Here is a 17,632-nt window from a genome sequence, read left to right as displayed (position 1 = left end):
ATACATCCCAGCCCCGCTCTTCAATGTAATGAAACAACCTATAGAATTCTGAATCTCTGATATTAAGTCCCATCAATCACATCCATCCTGGCTAAAACTGTTGGAAAGAATATGGAAGCCAAAAATAGTCATGATGTCTTCCTCCTCCTGCTCCTCCTCTGATATATTATTTTACTTTGCCAGTGAATATGTTGGATGTCATTGCTAAACATAGATATGTAAAATAGCTAACAGAAAACAAAATGCAATTAAAATGTTAAAATAAAGAACAAATAAAATAAAGAACAAATACATACTTTAAAATAAAGAACAAATACACAAATACACAGGTTTCATATACACAACTGAGGTTTTCCTGTTGGTGGAAGCTATGAATGGCTTGAACTTTGGAGTCTTTAGTCACCATAATTTTGATACCAGAGTCCAGCTGTGTCTGTATTTGGGTTTCTGGCAGTGGCTGTAAATTGGGTGGTCTCACTGAGGGTGGAGACAAATCCCACATCAGAAATTTAGATTCTCCCTATCTGTGGTACTTCTGGCTTCCTTAAAGACCTGGACAGTTGTTTTACTACAGGCATAATTCATATTCCTTCAATTGGTTGACCACAATTTTCCTTCAGTTTTCCCTCTTCCTATTTTCCCACATTAGACTTCCTGATCCATGGTGGGTGAAGACCACCCAGCTGAATCACTGAATGTTTAGTTATGCTTTAATTTCCTGCTATGCTGTATTAGAAATTACTGTAAGCTACTTTGTAATGCAGCCATTTGAATATGAATCTACTTTTAGCTTTGGCATTTATCATGGGATGATGAAAGGTTGTGTTGGATTCCATTCATGGACCTGAATACCAACTTCCATACACCATGGCCTAGTTAGATGTCTTCTTTGGAAAAAAATGCATTCAGAAACTACATGCACATAGGTTGCAAGACTAGGGACAGTTACTGAATATTTCAGTGCTTGGTAACTAGGAACCATGAATCTGCTGTTACATGTACCTTCTCAATTCCTTCTTAAACCACTGGTCTGTGGCAGGCAAGTTGGATAGTAAGACGATGCTGGTCATGTCTTGGTCATGTATAAACCAATTCCTAATTCACTTAGGTCAAGGGGACTTAAAAAGAGCAGCACTTGGATGGCTTGTGGCCACTTAATTATACATTTATTTTCAGCAAGTGGAGGAAGATCCTATTCTGAGGCGTACAGTTTAGAGCTCTTGTGTTCCCTTCAAGAACAATGACTTATCTATAAATTGTTGTTCATCATAGTCTATTTTTATCCTTTTTAAGAAACACTGAAAGCTAATAAAATCTCAGAGTTCACAAAACATATTTCTTGCCAATGGAAGTGGAATTCATCTGATTCATTAACTGGAAAAATGCCTGCATTAAAAATGGTCTTGCGGGGCTCAAATTTCAAAACTAGTGCTTTGTCAGATTTTAATGAAAGCTTTTTGATGTGAAGAAAGTGTTTTTGAGGAGGGCAAAATGGCTCTATCTTAGCTGTCATTTATAATTTTTCATATTTGTTGTTGGCCCTAATATGCCACTAGGTCAGTGTTATTTTAAGGTTTCTTTTGCTTCACTGCTTGATCCAAGCCAATCAGTGATCACACAGTGAGCTGGAAGACATCAAAGCACTATATGGCCAATTGGATTTTCCAGTGTGATGACAACCCTGTGATTAAGCAAAGTTCTCCTTTTGCCTTCATGCTGAAAGTGGTTGGAGGTATGTGACAGACAGCTTTCAAACATTAGAGGTTACAGTTCAGCATTTCACTTTCCTTTGCATCTGCTTATTTCAGTAGGCTTATGGTACAATCCTAAACAGAGCTTCACCCTTCTAAACCCATTGACTTCAGTAGATTTAGAAGAATGCAGCCTTCTTTAGCATTGACCTGAATGGTCCAGGCTAGCCCAGTTTCAACAGATCTTAGAAGCTAAGTAGGGCTGGCCTTACTTAGCATTTGTATGGAAGACCACCTGGTTTTTATTAGGATGGGAGACCACCAGAGTTGCCATGTAAAAAGTCAATGGCAAACCATCTTTATTAATCTCTTGCCTTGAAAACCATAAGGAGCTGCCATAATTTAACTGCAACATATGGCACTTTACACACACACACAACTCTGTTTAGGATTGTAGTGCCAGTCACAATGAACTTTTGCTGAATTGCAGGCTTTCAGAACATATAGTACATATATTTCAGCACATCCAAACTGTACATAGCTCATAGACAAGAAGCTGCAACTCGCCTTTGTCTCCTGCAAGTCTTCTTACCTTACCTTATCTTCTGTGGGGCGGAGCTCAGGGTGGGGTGGGGCTCAGACTGAGCCCCGGCCCTGCCTCTCTGCAGGCCAGCTTCTGCCTTCCCCAGGGCCTAAGGAGGGCAAAAGCTGGCCTGCACGGAGGCCAGGAGGTGCGGCTCAGCAGCAGCAGGCAGCCCAGGCGGGCACCACAGCCACCCACCACTGAGGGGGCAGTGGCGTGCTGCTGGGGCAGATGCTGATTCATCATGTGACAGAAAGGTGTGACAAAAAGGAGTGCGCCTGGGGACATGGGTGACCCCATTTCCCTATAGGTCGTGTGCCTCTGCCCTTGGCATTGACTTAGAAGAAACCTATTTATTCCAGACAATTAAAAGAAGAATCTGGGGCACTGAAAAACAGATACTAGATGCTGCAACAAATAAGATTTACTCCCGTGCTCTCATAGTCTGTCTTTTTCACAGAGGACTATGGCCCAGTATTTTATGAACTTAACAGTCATGAAGGCCAGACTGAATGTCTTCCCATCTGCAATGGTTAATTGCAGATATATGAATGTTCCTCATGAAGCAAGACTTTGCTGTTGCCAACTTAAAGAGCCTGAAACTATTGTAAACATCCTATTGCATTATCCATTGCTTACTTGGCTGTGTTCTGAATTGATTTATCCCCTTCTGCAAACCCCAACACGATTGGGTGATCGAAGTGTTAATTTTCTTTTAGCTTTTAGCTTTAGTTAATTTTCTTTTTATAATTCTGAGGTTTCTACGAAAGTAGCAGAATTTTTGCAATTGTGCTTTCCAAAAGAGTTTTACAGGATGAGTGAGTTATCAATTAATTAATTAATTCTATTGTGATAAAATTATTTTATCCTTTTTTAAATGCCAATAAAGGTTTTTGATTGCCTGCTTGCTTGCAAAAACCTTGTGAGGTCATTACTACTCTACTAACATTGAACGCATGAATGTTGCCTTAGTGAGACTATAGTTCTGTCAAAGTCAGTATTGTCAACTCTGACTGGCAGTGGTTGACCAGGGTCTCAGGCAGAAATATTTCATGTCCTTTTATCTGAATACACTGAAGACTGAACCTGGGGCCTTCTACAAGCAAAGCAGATTCTATACCACTGAGTCACAGCCCAATCCCTGCATTGTTAATGAGGACCGGAGACTGAAAAATAGTGGCTCACCTAAGAGACAGTATTTGGTCATAGTTGAAATGAAAATTTACACAGACATCAGGCAGGGCAATTCAGGGGACAGCTGAGCCATTTCCTGAGTGAAGGGATTCCCTCACGAGGAGAAGAGGAGCAGCTCTTTCTGAGTTTCAAACTCCTGTTTCACACAAAAGGGTTCCAGGTCATCAATGTATTTGGATAAGTCACCAGATCTCAACCCAGTGCACCACAGTCACAATCACTGCATAGACACCAACCACCCAGGATGATCCGGGGAATTGCATATCTGATCAGATGGTGATTCCATCAAGTATGCATGTGCTGCGCCCCATCTCCTGAGAGTGGGACCTCCAAGCTTGGATGATACTGAGCTTCAATATGGGGATGAACAGCCCAAGCATGCCCTGAGCTCTCGCCCAGTGCCATTCCTACATAGGTTGGCTGGACCAACCTCCTGGGGAACTTCCCAGGCTGGGTGGCCCAATGGATGTGGATGTTAGGACAGGTTGCCACATGCCACCAGCATACCAGCCACCCCAGCCATTCTGGCTATCCAAGGCCTTCCTTGGCAGTCCATCAGTGTAAATATCAAGAGGGAGCAGTGGGTGGGGAAGAATCCTGGCTGATCCTGATGCAGGGTCTTTTGGGCAGTCTGATAATACAGTTCTGTGGACTGTGACAGTTTTTGCTGGTGTAATTTAGCTGGTGCAAAAAGTGGGTGATTAACATCACTTCTTTGGTAATGGCTTGAGCCCCTACACCAGAGGCATACTGCCTTGGTGGCTGTGCCAGCCCCCCTGCATCATATTTCCATAAACCTTGTGCTGGTTTATGTACCCGGCTGCTGTTGTAAATTATGCTGGTGCAAGAAGTATTCATGCTGCCACTGGGGTCATTTCCCCTCCAGTGCATTTTTGTCTCCCCCCTTTGGATTGTGCTGTTCATGTCTTAACTTTTATACTATAATGCCTTGTGACAAGACTTACTTTGTCATAACATTTTATCTTATTTCAAATATAAGAGAACATAAGGAGAATACCCTCACCTTTGGCTTATATTGTTCCCTTCGCCAAACATGTTTTCTGCTGGAACATTTTATACCTCATTAATCATAATGATCACATTGTATTTACCAGGTTTCTCTTCTCTATCATCTTACAGGCCTTGTAGAAATTTGCTTGATGCACCCCCTCGATGTGGTGAAAACCAGGTAAGGTTCTGCTTCAACAAGTTTTATTGACACTGGAAGATGTCCAAATTGGAAGCTGTCAGAACTTAAAATGCTAGAACTTGTCCTAGTAAGATAACTTCTCCCTTTAATGGCATTTATATTTACTTACTGTTTTTCATCGTATTTGACAGACAGAATTTGAATAGCATGATGCATTTCTGTTTGGAGGTCATCTGGAGGTGCTAAATACTTTTTTGTAAAATGTGTTCTTCATGTGACAGTCTAAGATCTTCTTCCATTAAAATAGGGGAAAGCACAGCAGGATAATATTTTTCCCTAACATATTTATCATCTGAAGTAATGTTTTCACTTGCAACTGGAAATGTCATATTGCCTTAGAAATATAATAATATTGTTGGTGAATGTGACCCAAAACAGCTAGTCTTGTTTTCAAAAGTCAGTGGAAAGGAGAGTTCTTTAAAACGGTATCTGTACATGCAGGTTCAGGTGGTTTCACGCTAGCTACCTTTTTGGGCATGTTCACTGACTTTTGAACATACATTTGTGGCAAGACAAGTACCACCTGCTTGTTCAATTTGTAAAAACAGTAACTAAAAATTCCATTCATTTTTTTGTAGCCATAATAATAATGTTATAGGTCATAGGACAATTTCTGCAGTATTTTGCTAACAATTGAGATGTTTCAGATCATATTCCTAAAGGACAAATTATTTTGCAGACAGTGTTAGAACTAACATGCAACAGAGATGGTATTCCACAATTCCCTCCATTCCCTCCATTTTGTACAGTTGTGGAATTTTTTTCAGCACTTCTATGCCCTGCCATTCCATGGAGCTGAGAGCACCTTTTCCCATTTTATTCTCCCAGCAAACCAGTTAGGCAAGTTAGGCTGACTGTGAGTGACTAGCCAAAGGTCACTGAGTGAGTTTTGTGGTAGAGTGGTTGTACGAACCCTGATCTCCTAGTTCCTGATGCCATTCTCTAAACTGTACATCACCCTAGGTCTGAAGAATATTCAAGAACATTTCCAGAGGCAAGCATGGTGGGCCCAAGTTGAGAGTCCCCCCCCACCCCGGAAACTTTTTTGTATATTGATGCTACTTACCAGAACATAGATCATCATGTTTGGTGAAGTAGTTCATAGGAAGGAAAAGTATAGGGCTAATTTAACTTTGTATTTTTATTCTATTTAATATGTTGACATAATTTACTGTAGTTGTCCTTTACAAGCAAGATGAGGTTTTCATTCAAATAAATAAATAACACTATAATGTAGCCAGAGTCAGGCATGTATTTTTAACATCCCCAATGAAGGCAATTGGACTTAGCAGTCTTTAACTTCCGACAAACAGTTTTTCCCCGTTTTATTTCTCCATAATTAATAGTATGACTTCATTAACATACTTTGTTACATTTTTTTCATTGTTAGTAGGTATCTTATCTGATGTCATTATGTGGACACTGCATTTTGTGGTGTTTCCATGTATGCAGACATTTTCCCTCTTCAGGATAAATATATGTATCCTGCCTTATGCTGTCAGACCAGAAACCCATCTAATCCACTGTTTTGATTATTTTGGATTATTGATTAATCCACTATTTTGATTATTTTGACTTTCAAGAATTTCAGATAGAGGTCTCTGAAATGCTTTAATTAAAATATATTATTGATGAAGCTTGAAAGTTCATGAATGCAAAACCAGCACTCTACACCTGATTTTGTGTTCAGATTATAAACCATTAGGGTTAATTAAATTGCTACACATGCATACAGATAGCTACAAAATGTAATACTATCACAAAATACAGAGGTAATCGATGGGAATACATATATATATCTGCTCTAGAAATAATTTGAATAAACCAGAAAATCAATCTGCATATTTGGTGAGGCCCTTGGGAGCTGATGGTACCATTGTCTAACAAGCCAAGATTTCTACCATCTCTGGGGTCTCTACATTTACAAAGAAAAAAAATGAATACATTTGTGGATGACCATATGTGGAAGGGGGAAGTATTTTAAGAATTTTTATGTGATACCAAAGCATCTGAGATTGCACAAAATCCCTTGTTCTCCTCTTCCTAAAAAAAAGATACGTTATTGATCAGTGTGGTTTACTGTATAAAAGGAATAGGTGATGTACAGTCACAGGATAATAAAATAAGGGAGAAGCTTTTGTAGTAAAGGAGAGTGTTAGGTTCAAATACATAGCCCAGATGTAGGAATTAGGAGATGTTTCTCTAAACTTTGAAATGTGAATAATACCAAAGTTAGTACCAGTTTAACAAGATATTAATGTACGAGAAGGGAGGCCCATGTCATTAAAAATGACAGTATAATTGAGAAAAAAACAAATGATTATATCTAAGATACATTCTCAGTTAGAAATCACATGAAAAGTATAAGATCACTTCATGTTTCATAGGTCAGAAACACTAGATCAGAAACAATAACAGAAACACACCAAATGAAATTAAGCAATTTTAATTTACTTAGGAAAATTAAGCATTTATTTCACTTTGGCTAGGTGGCATGACGTGCTCCTCAGATTAAGAGATCTCTGCTGTGATTCCTGCCTTATGGAATGGTCTGTCCAGGGAGGTCAGGAAAGCATCCACGCTCCTGACTTTCGGCAAAGTATTCAAAAGTGAATTATTCAAGAGGGCTTTGCTGCTAAGGTAATAGGATTGCACTGTACAAAATGGCTTAACAGACTTTTTTGGATAAATTGTTAGGGACTGTGGTCTATACTGGTATGTATAGCTTATTGTAAGTAGGATCTTGTTTATGTAATTTTTGTACTGTTTAATGTACCATGTGAATAATGGTGCTATGCTTCAGTTCTTTCTGGTGGTTCCAGACGTCAAAAATCCTTCTGCATTCATTACTGAATGTCCCATTTTGTTGATTGTACTGACTCACTATGTGGAATCTGTCTCGAGTCCCTGTGAGAAAGGTGGATTATAAATAAAGTAAATACATAAAAATAATGTAAAATAAAATTTAAAAATTACAGTGCTAGGTGTATTTACGTGGGGGGGAAATTAATTAAAACTCCGGAGAAAAGCAAATCCAAGCTGAGATTTCTTTACATTTTATTGAAATTTTTGTGGCAGAGAGATGCCTGTTCTTCGACAGTATTTTCACAAGATGTTTGCTACATTCAGTCATTTTCTGCCATTCTTTCAATATTATGATGTATCCACAGGAAGTCCTGAAAAAAGGCCATGTGAACATATGGCCTAAATATACACAAGCAACATACTTAGTATAACTACTTCCTGCTAAATGTTCATTTGCAACAGCTATCTATTTCTTTGAAGGCAGGGCCACCTAAGATCACTGTAACCCACAAGTATGATTGTGTTTTTATATGTTCTTAATTTAATTCTCTAGACTAAACTCACAGGAATGCACTCGCCATTTAATTTAGCTATTGAATTTCAACTTCAACATAAAACGCCATCTTCAGTAAAAGTGTTCTAGGAGGCCCCAATACACTTCTTATTCACACTGAAATTGTTCTTTAGGGCACCATCCAGCCAATATTGAACAATTGAAAATCTCACTGATTGTGGTGGAAGAACTAAACACATGAATAACTTTGGCCTACACTCTTTTTTAACAGACATTGGGTCTGACCTGGAAGAGTGGGCACATAATGTCTTTTTCTAAGGTATCAAGGAAATAACACATCCTCAAAAACAATCAGCAGCTTGGACACACCAACAAAGTGATTGGGAAGGAATGAATCAGGAAAAATAGAGCAAAATCTCCCTGTAAATGTTTGAATGGATTCGTATGTGACTTTTCCCCTACATTCCCCACTCCTACATTCCTGCTGGGTAACCCTGATTAGAAAAGAGGCATTGCAAAAGAAAAAGGGACAGCTCTGGAACGTAACCAGAATGAATGAAGCCTGAAATGCACGCACCAGAAGAGGTGCGGAGCCTCTTCTGGTGCGTGCGTTTCAGGCTTCATTCATTCTTTTTTACAAAGGCAGGCAACTGGGGGCCGACCCTGCTTCGTCATCACTTGGGGGTCTCCTCCAAGATCCGCGCCTCTTCTGGTGCTCGCGTTTGAGGCTTGCTTCATTCATTTTTTTTACGATGGCAGGGCACCCGCCCTGCTCCGTCATCACTTGGGGACGGGTCTCCTCCGGAGGAAGCAAGCCCCAGAAGGGGGGGCTGGAGTCGCTGGACCCAGGGGGTGCCGCACTCCAGACGAGCTCTCTGTGCACACCCCAGGGGACTTCCCGGGCTCCTCCAGGATTGCTCGCAAGTAAGCTGCCGACTGCTCCAACGGGGGGGGGAGAGAGGGAGAGACGGGCCAGTCGAGTCAGAGAGTTCAAAGTCTGGTCGGGCTGCAAGAAGCGAGAGCAGAGCCCCCACCTCCACCTACTCCCACGATTGCACAGCTAGCTTGCAAGAACATAGGAGAGGGGACCCAAGACCCAGTCCCAGCTTTGCAAACCGGACCCAACCCAGTAAGCCCAGCTGAGCCCCGGCCCATGCCCCAGGTGTACATACTGGTACTGTTTGTCCTTACTTTTTCAAGTTGCTGCTGGCATTCCGTTTGGAATGGGCTTTGGCTAAGCAACCTGGATACAAAAGCGAGCAGGGACAGGATGAGATGCGGTGGGTGGTCACAGGACAGCTCAGCTGCTGCTGTCCCTTCGGTGCAACTGTGAGCAGAGCTTCCTCCTGCTTTGGACCTCTGGTGGTCTGCGTACAGAGTGGGTGGGGCTTTGAAAATCAGTCGCTCCCATGTGACCACAAATTGCTGTGCCTTGGGCAGTTCATGGGGTACTGCTGGGGCAGGGCTAAGGCAGCTTGAGCCGACACGACGACTGCTGTGTAAAGCAGCTTGCCAGCGCCATGATGATGGTGCAGTCTGTGGGGGGGACATTTTGGCGTGACGCCCCCACGTGACCAAAATTGCTGCGCTTGGGGACAAAGGGTACCCCTTATCCCTAAGCAGATTCGCCCCTGCCAATATCTTTTCCTCTTCCAGCCTCAGCAAAACCGTACAAGGAAAGGCTGAGGGGCTTGGAAATGTTCAGTCTGAAGATGAGGAGGTTGAGGGGGACATGATTGCTCTCTCTAAGTAATTGAAAGGCAATCAACTTAAAGAAGGGCAAGGAGCTTTTCCTGTTAACAGCAGAGGATAGGAGTTGCAATAATGACCAATTTCAAGTTTCCCTTTGTTGGCATGATGCACCACATCTTGCTCATGTTTGGTGCTGTGGAAACTTCATTTAAGCAGGGTATTGACTCAGCAAATCCGCAGAGTTTGCAAATAGCATAGCTGCTGCATGGTACACTGCTATGTGAAAACATTTTTAGGATGGAAAGCTTCCTATACATAGAAAAGCAATGATACAAAATACCTAATCATTCTGCATATTGTACCAATTTTCTATATAAAATAACTTGTGGGGCAACACCAAAATTTGTGACTTGTCCCCTTTTTGCTACCTGGCAAGAAGTATAGCAAGTTCTGTTTCCTGTTGTTTGGTCATCTCTATAGGTTGGCTCATCATTAAGATGCAAAACAAAATGAAAAATATTTCAGTTAAGTAATTGTGTAAAAATGCACAAATAGAGTACATAAGAATTTTATGAAGCACGTAGAGCACCCATTTCAGCATGGTTCAGCCATATCACATGAAGGATAGGTAGGTATTCTACATTTTGGGAAAGTTTTGATGTCTTGCATTACCCAGATTTCACAGCTTGCTACTGCCTATTAGCTAAAACAACACTCTAGGTCAAAAAATCTCTTGGACTCTAAGTAATATAGGCATGACTGAGTGTATTTCATGGCAAAGGTCTTTTTCTAGTAAAAAAATTAATCTCACATTTCTACTGGCTATTCTTTTCCAGTTTGTTCTTGAGTCCTAATTTTTGATGTTTTGGGCTTATTAGAGTAGCTCAATTTCCTACATGTGTTTCTGATTTCTTCCCATCTGCTGTTTTGTAAATGCTCTTTGCTTTTATATCATTAAATTCACTTTGAGTCTCTGTGTTTTTCTGTTTTAGTAAGCACTGGTGAAATCTATTATTTTAAAATCCCCTTTGTTCAAGTGTAAGACAGTTCAAGTGTAAGATAAGTATCTGATTTTTTCCTTGTTTCTAGTGTCACCTGCTTTCTCAATAATATCCTGTTTTGTTGTTCTAGTTGGATCAGTTAATGTAGCCAGGGCAATTTATACACCACAAACCAACTTTCAAGACGTTATTTGTTACTGGGTCTTTCTTTAGTGTAATTATGATTCATTGTGGGTATCCATAGTTGCCCTCCTGTTTTTCAGCACTTAAAATTTGGTGCCTAATTATCTTCAGTGTTTTCTTCTTTTTCATTCCCAACTTTATATAATTGGAATTTGTCAGGCCTAGAGTAATTGGACTGTGGATGGGTTCCCAGCCTCTATCATTTGCTCTTTGTTTTACTTCAGCCTAGAATCTGTTATACATTATTATGGGAATATGTACTAATAGTTCCAGCTGAAGAATTCATTCCAGTTTAATTCCTGTCCCAAACTGAAGAATGCAATTGATATGCAAGTTCAACAGATAAATTATTTTAGGACATTCCTAATTATCTATAGAGATAGTGCCAAAGTTATTTTGTTTGTGATTCTTGGAAATGAAAGGAAAAACTCTTCTGAAATAATTCATACTTGTGAAGGAAGGAGAGATGCTCTAATTAAGAATCAAACTCTCACTTTAGTGCTGATTTTGATTTTCTTAAAAGGTGGACCAGACCTAGGAGTTAGTCATGGCACATTCCCAGAAAAGATGCAAGGCTAGAAGGAAGAAAGAGGAACAGTTTGCTAAGAAAAGACATTCTGGGGAGCTCAATGGTAAATTTGAATTTGCCTCTGTGTAACAAGACAACATGACAATAAAATACAGCTTTCCCCCTCAATAATTCTTTGTATTTATATACACCAAATATTTTAAATAGCGATGAAGCCTGTTGTACAAAACCGGGCTCTAAAAACTAATCCTCCCAGGGCAAGGTAAGTGAATGGGGCCCAGGGCAAACAGTGAAATTTTGTTCCTCCCAAACATTCCAGCTTTGCCAAGGAGTGACATCAGAGTGCCTGTGAAGATGGGGAGAATTTTCCCCATCTTCATAGGCACCCCTCCCCCATTTGCAAAACTGGATCCTGGCTTTGCAAGGAAGAGAGCCAGCAGGGTGCCTGAAAAGATGGGGAGAACCCTCCATAGGCACTCTCCCCTGTTTGCAAACCTGGACCCCAATTTTGCAAAGGGGGGGAGGGGAGCCAACAGAACTCCTGTTAAAATGGGGAGCCTGTTGTATGAAAAAATACAACAGGCTCTAGTAAGTGGGAACCAGCAAGTGGGGACTCCAGAGGATATTAACCCCATCTTTTTTCTTCTGTTCTCCCCTTCTCTGCTTCTCTCACTCCATCCTGCTCCCTTTTCTTAATCTTTTCTGTTTTTGCCTCATTATTCCAACTCTCTTTCTAGCCCCCTATCCCAGCTATCACTTACTTGCAAGTTAGCTCCTATTGGGTGAAACATTAGGAACAAAAACTATTACTTGTGTGTCTATGCATGTGTAAAAGGGATACTGGCTATTGGAAAAACACCTGGAGAATGCAAACCCTTTGGGATCAGGCTACCCATTATCAGGGGTAAAAGGCTACCTAATGTAGTGATGAGTTTATTATCAGTTCCAAATACTAGAAGCATGTCAGTGTTCTCTTTGCCTTGCAATGTTTTGAAGTGTGAAAGTGGTAGTTAATTAATGCTAAGGAAAAGTACACATAGAAGAAGTTGCGGGTGAAATTCAGGAAATAGTTGGATGGAATAACCAATTAGACATACATACAGTCCCATGGCAACATCTATGCTGTGCATAAGTTGTTAATTAAGATCCCCAGAATGAACCCAAACTAGCAGTAGCATGAGGTGAGAATAAACATGTATTCATGATCGCATCTTCCATGAGAAAGTGCTTTTCTCAGGCACCTTGTAGCAAAGAAAATGTGAGTCTTGATCTCCAAATGGTTAGTACAGCAGAGTTAATGGTTGAGCTTTCCCCTTTTGTGTTTGTCTACGTGATCACATGACTACTCAGTATGACATGACTTAACAATAGTTCACCTTGGGGTAGAATATATCTGATATGAATAAATCTCTAATAGGCTAGGCAGGATACTGTTTCTAGCCATGCAGTTCTGCTACTTACAAAGGTTGGTTAAGCCTTCTATAAACATGTCCTTGCAGCAACAGGGGTACCACTGGTAATTTGTCAACAGCCGGAGGGTTTCCTCCTATAATCCTCATTTGCAATTACATCTTTAAAAAATATGCCAACCCAGCATGTTTGTTTGCCCTTGTGCAGTATCTTTCTTAATCCAAAAAGGAAAGTTGCTTGAAGCTGAGACACAGTAGAAAAAGCTGCAGTTGATTAACCTTGTTCTCATGCTGCACTTACTAGAGAAGTTGCAAACTTCATTGTGCAAATGGCAGCGCTGTTGCTTTATATTTATATTTTCAGAAGTTATTAAGGTATTCTCTTTCATAAAAGTTCAGCAGCACACTGTATTTTCTGTTGCATTATATGCATTATATGGTGGGAAAACAGGTATAAACAGGTATACTGCCTACTACTCTGAAGAGAGGAGAGAAATATTCTTGGCTTCCAGATATGGTAATCCCCCAGTGGTGGGAGTCAAATAATTTAACAACTGGTTGTTTACAAGCACCATCTTAACAACCTTCAAAGCAAAGTTTTCTCTGGCAGCAAAATGGGAGAAGAGAAAAAGTAAAGGTTAGGGATGATCAACTGTTGCATTAGAAATTATGAGAATGCTGGCCATAGTCCAGTGACCCCTTTCAACCAGTTCTGGGGTTGCCCCCATGGAATCTTCCAGGACTTGCCAGAATTTCCCCCTCTCAACTGGAATGAGAAGATTACCCTTCCCAACTGGAAGTTCTCAGCTGTAGTGAATGATCTAATTAAAACTAGCCTGGGAACATATCCTTAAGCAGTACTAAAAAAAGTACACTCTGCACTTGGCAGAGGCTTACAGATAGCTAAAACTGGATGATCCTTTCAAGACAGTCATTCTTGACACCTATTATCTATAATGACTTGTATCCTACCACTCTGTTCAGCTGATTATGGATTCCTTTGCTCCCAGGGAAGGCTATTATGGATTCCCTTGCTCCCAGGGAAGGCTATTTCCACTGGACAAAGGTCCAACCCTAGCAGAGTGGAGCCTATTTTCCATAGAATCAGAGAGAGAGAGATTGATCAGGGAAACACAGGAATGGTTCAAACATTTTTTTAAAAAAAATTACTGATGCCCTTTTTTCAGGGAGCTGATTTATTCTTACTGGACAAGTCTGACAGTCACTACTTCTGGACCAATGTTGGGACTTTGCCTGGGCTAAATATTGCCGTGTTTCTGTGGCTTATGTGGCTTCTTATCAATCTGCTTGGTTTTCCTCTGTATATTTTTCTACTTGCTCTTTTTGCAGTCATATCAGAATTCTGAACTTCTTTCAGTTTTAGTCATGTAATATTAACCATGTATTCCATGGGTTTCTCATCTCATATTCTGGCTTCCAATTTACACTGCCTCTCAATAGACATTACAGCATATCTCAGTGGTGGCGAACCTATGGCACGGGTGCCAGAGGTGGCACTCAGAGCCCGCTGTGTGGGCACGCGCAAACAGAGTGCCCCCCCCTCACGCATCTAGGCTGGCCTGGGCTGCTGGGCTTGATTATTAGCATTAAACCTAAGACCTAGTTTTGGGAAAGCAGTGTAGGTAACTTTGTTAAGCACTGTTAAACCCCACTGATTTTCATGGGAAGAACTAAAGCACGATCCTTTACCTGGGAGTAAGCTCGGTTGCTGGCAGTGGGGCTTGCTTCTGAATAAATCCTCCTAGGGTCATGATTCACCCGTTGGAAGAGTTGCACAGTTGCTTCAAAGCAAAGCCACCAACTACCACCAAGCTTACTCCCAAGTAACGCATGCCTCGGAGCCAACCATTTTTTCTAAACTAAAAACTAAACTAAACTAACTATTCAGGTTAAATTGCCGTGTTGGCACTTTGCGATAAATAAGTGGGTTTTGGGTAGCAATTTGGACACTTGGTCTCAAAAAGGTTTGCCATCACTGGTATATCTTTACAGATACATTATTTGTATTCTTGCAGCATTGACAGGACACCTGCTATTTTTGGTAGAATTGCTAACAGCTGATGTGTTCTCATCAGTAAAGCCATATTTTGTCATATAAGCACTATTAAGGACTGGGGAGGGAGGGGTAAATTTCATATTCTATAAAAATTCAGTCTATAATCTACCAGTTTCTACCCTGGGTTTGCCTTCAATCTTCCAGATATTCCTCTAGTTCAACACTTTACCCATCACATTCTTCCAGCTTCATCTTGATCATCCCTGTTCTGCCCTGACTCAGATGCCAGTGTAGCTCCACAGCAGTTGCCACACTAGGTCTAATGTCAGTAAAAGGCATTCATGATGCCTGCTTTCATTCTCCCATGATTTTTCAAGACACATTACTCTTTGCCTTGTTACAATTCAGAATTTGCTATGTTGAAGTCTTCTTTATCTTTTCCATATTCAGTTTTCCCCCCTTATATTGTGTTTTTCTTTTGTCAAACCATTTAGAAAAGTATGGGAGGGTTTAGGAGATTATTAGGAAATAATAAAGATATTTGGAATTAAAAGAAGTAGTGAAAAGTATTGCAGATTGTATTTACAAGAAAACTATATGCTTATAAAAGTGTATAAAAAGGGGATTGGGGTAAGGGAATGAACAGATGTTGGAACTGAAAAGAAAGAGACACAGTCTGAATACAAAAGAGCAAGGATTTTGTGTGTGTGTACATTTTAAGAGGGTATATTTAAAAGAAGGATTGAGCAGCTGGGAAAGGTTAAATGGAATGAAGATGGAGACAGCCATGGTGCTCATAGGATATTTCAAAACAATGTAACAGAGTGACTGGGTGGGTTATTAACAGATGTTCATGATTTGTCAGTGGTATAAAACATTAAATCTCATTCAGGGTAGACTGTGGTCATGCCTAGTTTCTTACCCGTGGACAAAAATTCAGGGTTAGACCACTGTCATGCCTGATTTCTCATCAGTGATGAGACATGTCGGAATTAAATAACCAAAGAACCACTTTGTTTTAAAGATAATATAAAGCTCTCTATATTTAACTATTTTAAAAAATGTAGTTAAACTAATGTGAGATCTTTTAGGGCGCAGATCTGCAGAAAAACAGCCGTGTGTGTGTGTGTGTGTGTGTGTGTTGTGTTTTTTCAAAAGAAAAAGCACCACCTTTTGTTTGCATCTGCGCCTAACATCTGCATATTTCTCACTGCCATCCTAACCCTGGAAGATCTAGAGCAAACTTAGAACAAGCAAAGAGATATCAAAACTCTTATCTACTTCCAGTTTGGTCTTTGTGCCTAGCTCATTCCTGAGTCCTTGAAATGTGTGTAGCAGCAGCTACAACGGAAAAGCAGTGGGCATTCTGCTGATTTACTGTGCTGCCAAACCGCTGTAAAGCTTCTAGAACTCACTAATCTTGGCAGGAAGATCCTGCTATCATCTATACACTCCTACTGATGACAAATAACAAGATGCACCAGAATTTTTGTGTGCTATAAAATCACCTGATACAAGGGAGAAAGCCAGGAATGTTTGAAGTCAGAAAAGCTGTTAGATATCATCGCTTTTCAGTAAACAGTAGGGTGGTATTTAAATAAGGATCTAAAATAACAATATTAAGCTAATGGTTGCCAAATGTATCCTGTAAATCAACACAAAGTGAGATGATATCTAGGTTTATGAGCTTTCTGAATGTTTTTGTATGCAGATCCAACACTGTGTATTTTAGGCCTGAGAGGAGTTTTGAGAAACAAGAATCTTCTCAGCAATCAGCTTAATACCATCTTCAGTGTATTCTTGGCACAAGAGAGTTTCTTTTTATTATTCATTAGAAGAAGAGTTTGGATTTCTATCCCACTTTTCATAATCCTAAGGAATCTCAAAGTAACTTACAAACTCCTTTCCCTTCCTCCCTGCACAACAGACACCCTGTGAGGTAGGTGTGGCTTAGGCCCTTTCCGTATGGGCCAAAAACGACGGCCTGGGGAGCTCTCTCTGGTATCTCACAGTTCGCACAGCTGGACCTGACTGCCCTCCCCCTCCCCCAGGGCGGCGTCAGGCCGCCCTAAACAACAACCCTTTAAAGGGTTGTTGTTGGGGGGAAAGTGTCTTCCCGGCGGCGCGGTGCGAACCGCGCCGCCCAGGCTTCTGTTTCCTGCCCGTCCCCTCACCTTGTCCCGTCGTAGCCTGCTGGCGGTGAAGCCCATGCACGCTGTTCTCCGACCCTGGAAGTCGGAGGCAGCGTGGCGGGCAACACGGCCAGCAGGCGATGACGGGACAAGGTGAGTGGACAGGCTGAAGAGGCAGCTCGTCGCGGAGCCGCCTGCCGCTTGTACCCGGCCTGCTGAGGCCGTCCACATCGCAGCATCGCGAACGGCCTTCGCCTCCACGCCGGTGGAATTCTCGCCGGCGTGGAGGCGACAGGGAGGCCGTGCGGAAACGGCCTTTGAGAGTTCTGAGAGAATTGTGGTTAGCCCAATGTCACCCAGCTAGCCTCATGTGGATGAGTGGGAAATCAAACCTGGTTTGCCAAAAGAGTCACCCTCTCTTAACCACTACACCACCATTATTCAGGAGGATGCAAAATATGTCTGACAATATAACAATGTGTAATGTTACAGTAAAGAGGTAGCTGGTAAAAAATCTGTCAAGGTAAGTGGTGCTTTATAAAAAAAATAGCATTGCTTGATTTTGGAATGTTTTAGTCACTGATAGAGAGATGTAACCAATTTTATTCTCTTCTTGAGTTGTGAAAACTTGGTCTTGAATCTCAGACTTCACAGTTTAATGTATTCAGTGAC

The 17,632-nt window shown here is 41.1% G+C and overlaps 1 protein-coding gene across 4 annotated transcripts in view; it reads left to right on the top strand.

The window, feature by feature from the left end:
* The window catches only part of SLC25A21 (solute carrier family 25 member 21), a 346,209-nt gene that overhangs the window by 192,086 nt on the left and 136,491 nt on the right, over window positions 1-17,632 (top strand). For all 4 annotated transcript variants that reach the window (XM_048487003.1, XM_048487002.1, XM_048487004.1 and 1 more), the window contains exon 2: window positions 4,609-4,657. In XM_048487003.1, coding sequence (XP_048342960.1) covers window positions 4,609-4,657 — 49 coding nt within the window. The remainder of the gene's footprint in view (window positions 1-4,608; window positions 4,658-17,632) is intronic.

Source organism: Sphaerodactylus townsendi, linkage group LG02, assembly GCF_021028975.2.
Source record: "Sphaerodactylus townsendi isolate TG3544 linkage group LG02, MPM_Stown_v2.3, whole genome shotgun sequence".
Classification (NCBI taxonomy): domain Eukaryota; kingdom Metazoa; phylum Chordata; class Lepidosauria; order Squamata; family Sphaerodactylidae; genus Sphaerodactylus; species Sphaerodactylus townsendi.
Note: the sequence above shows the minus strand (reverse complement) of the source record. Positions and strands in the feature narration are given on the sequence as shown.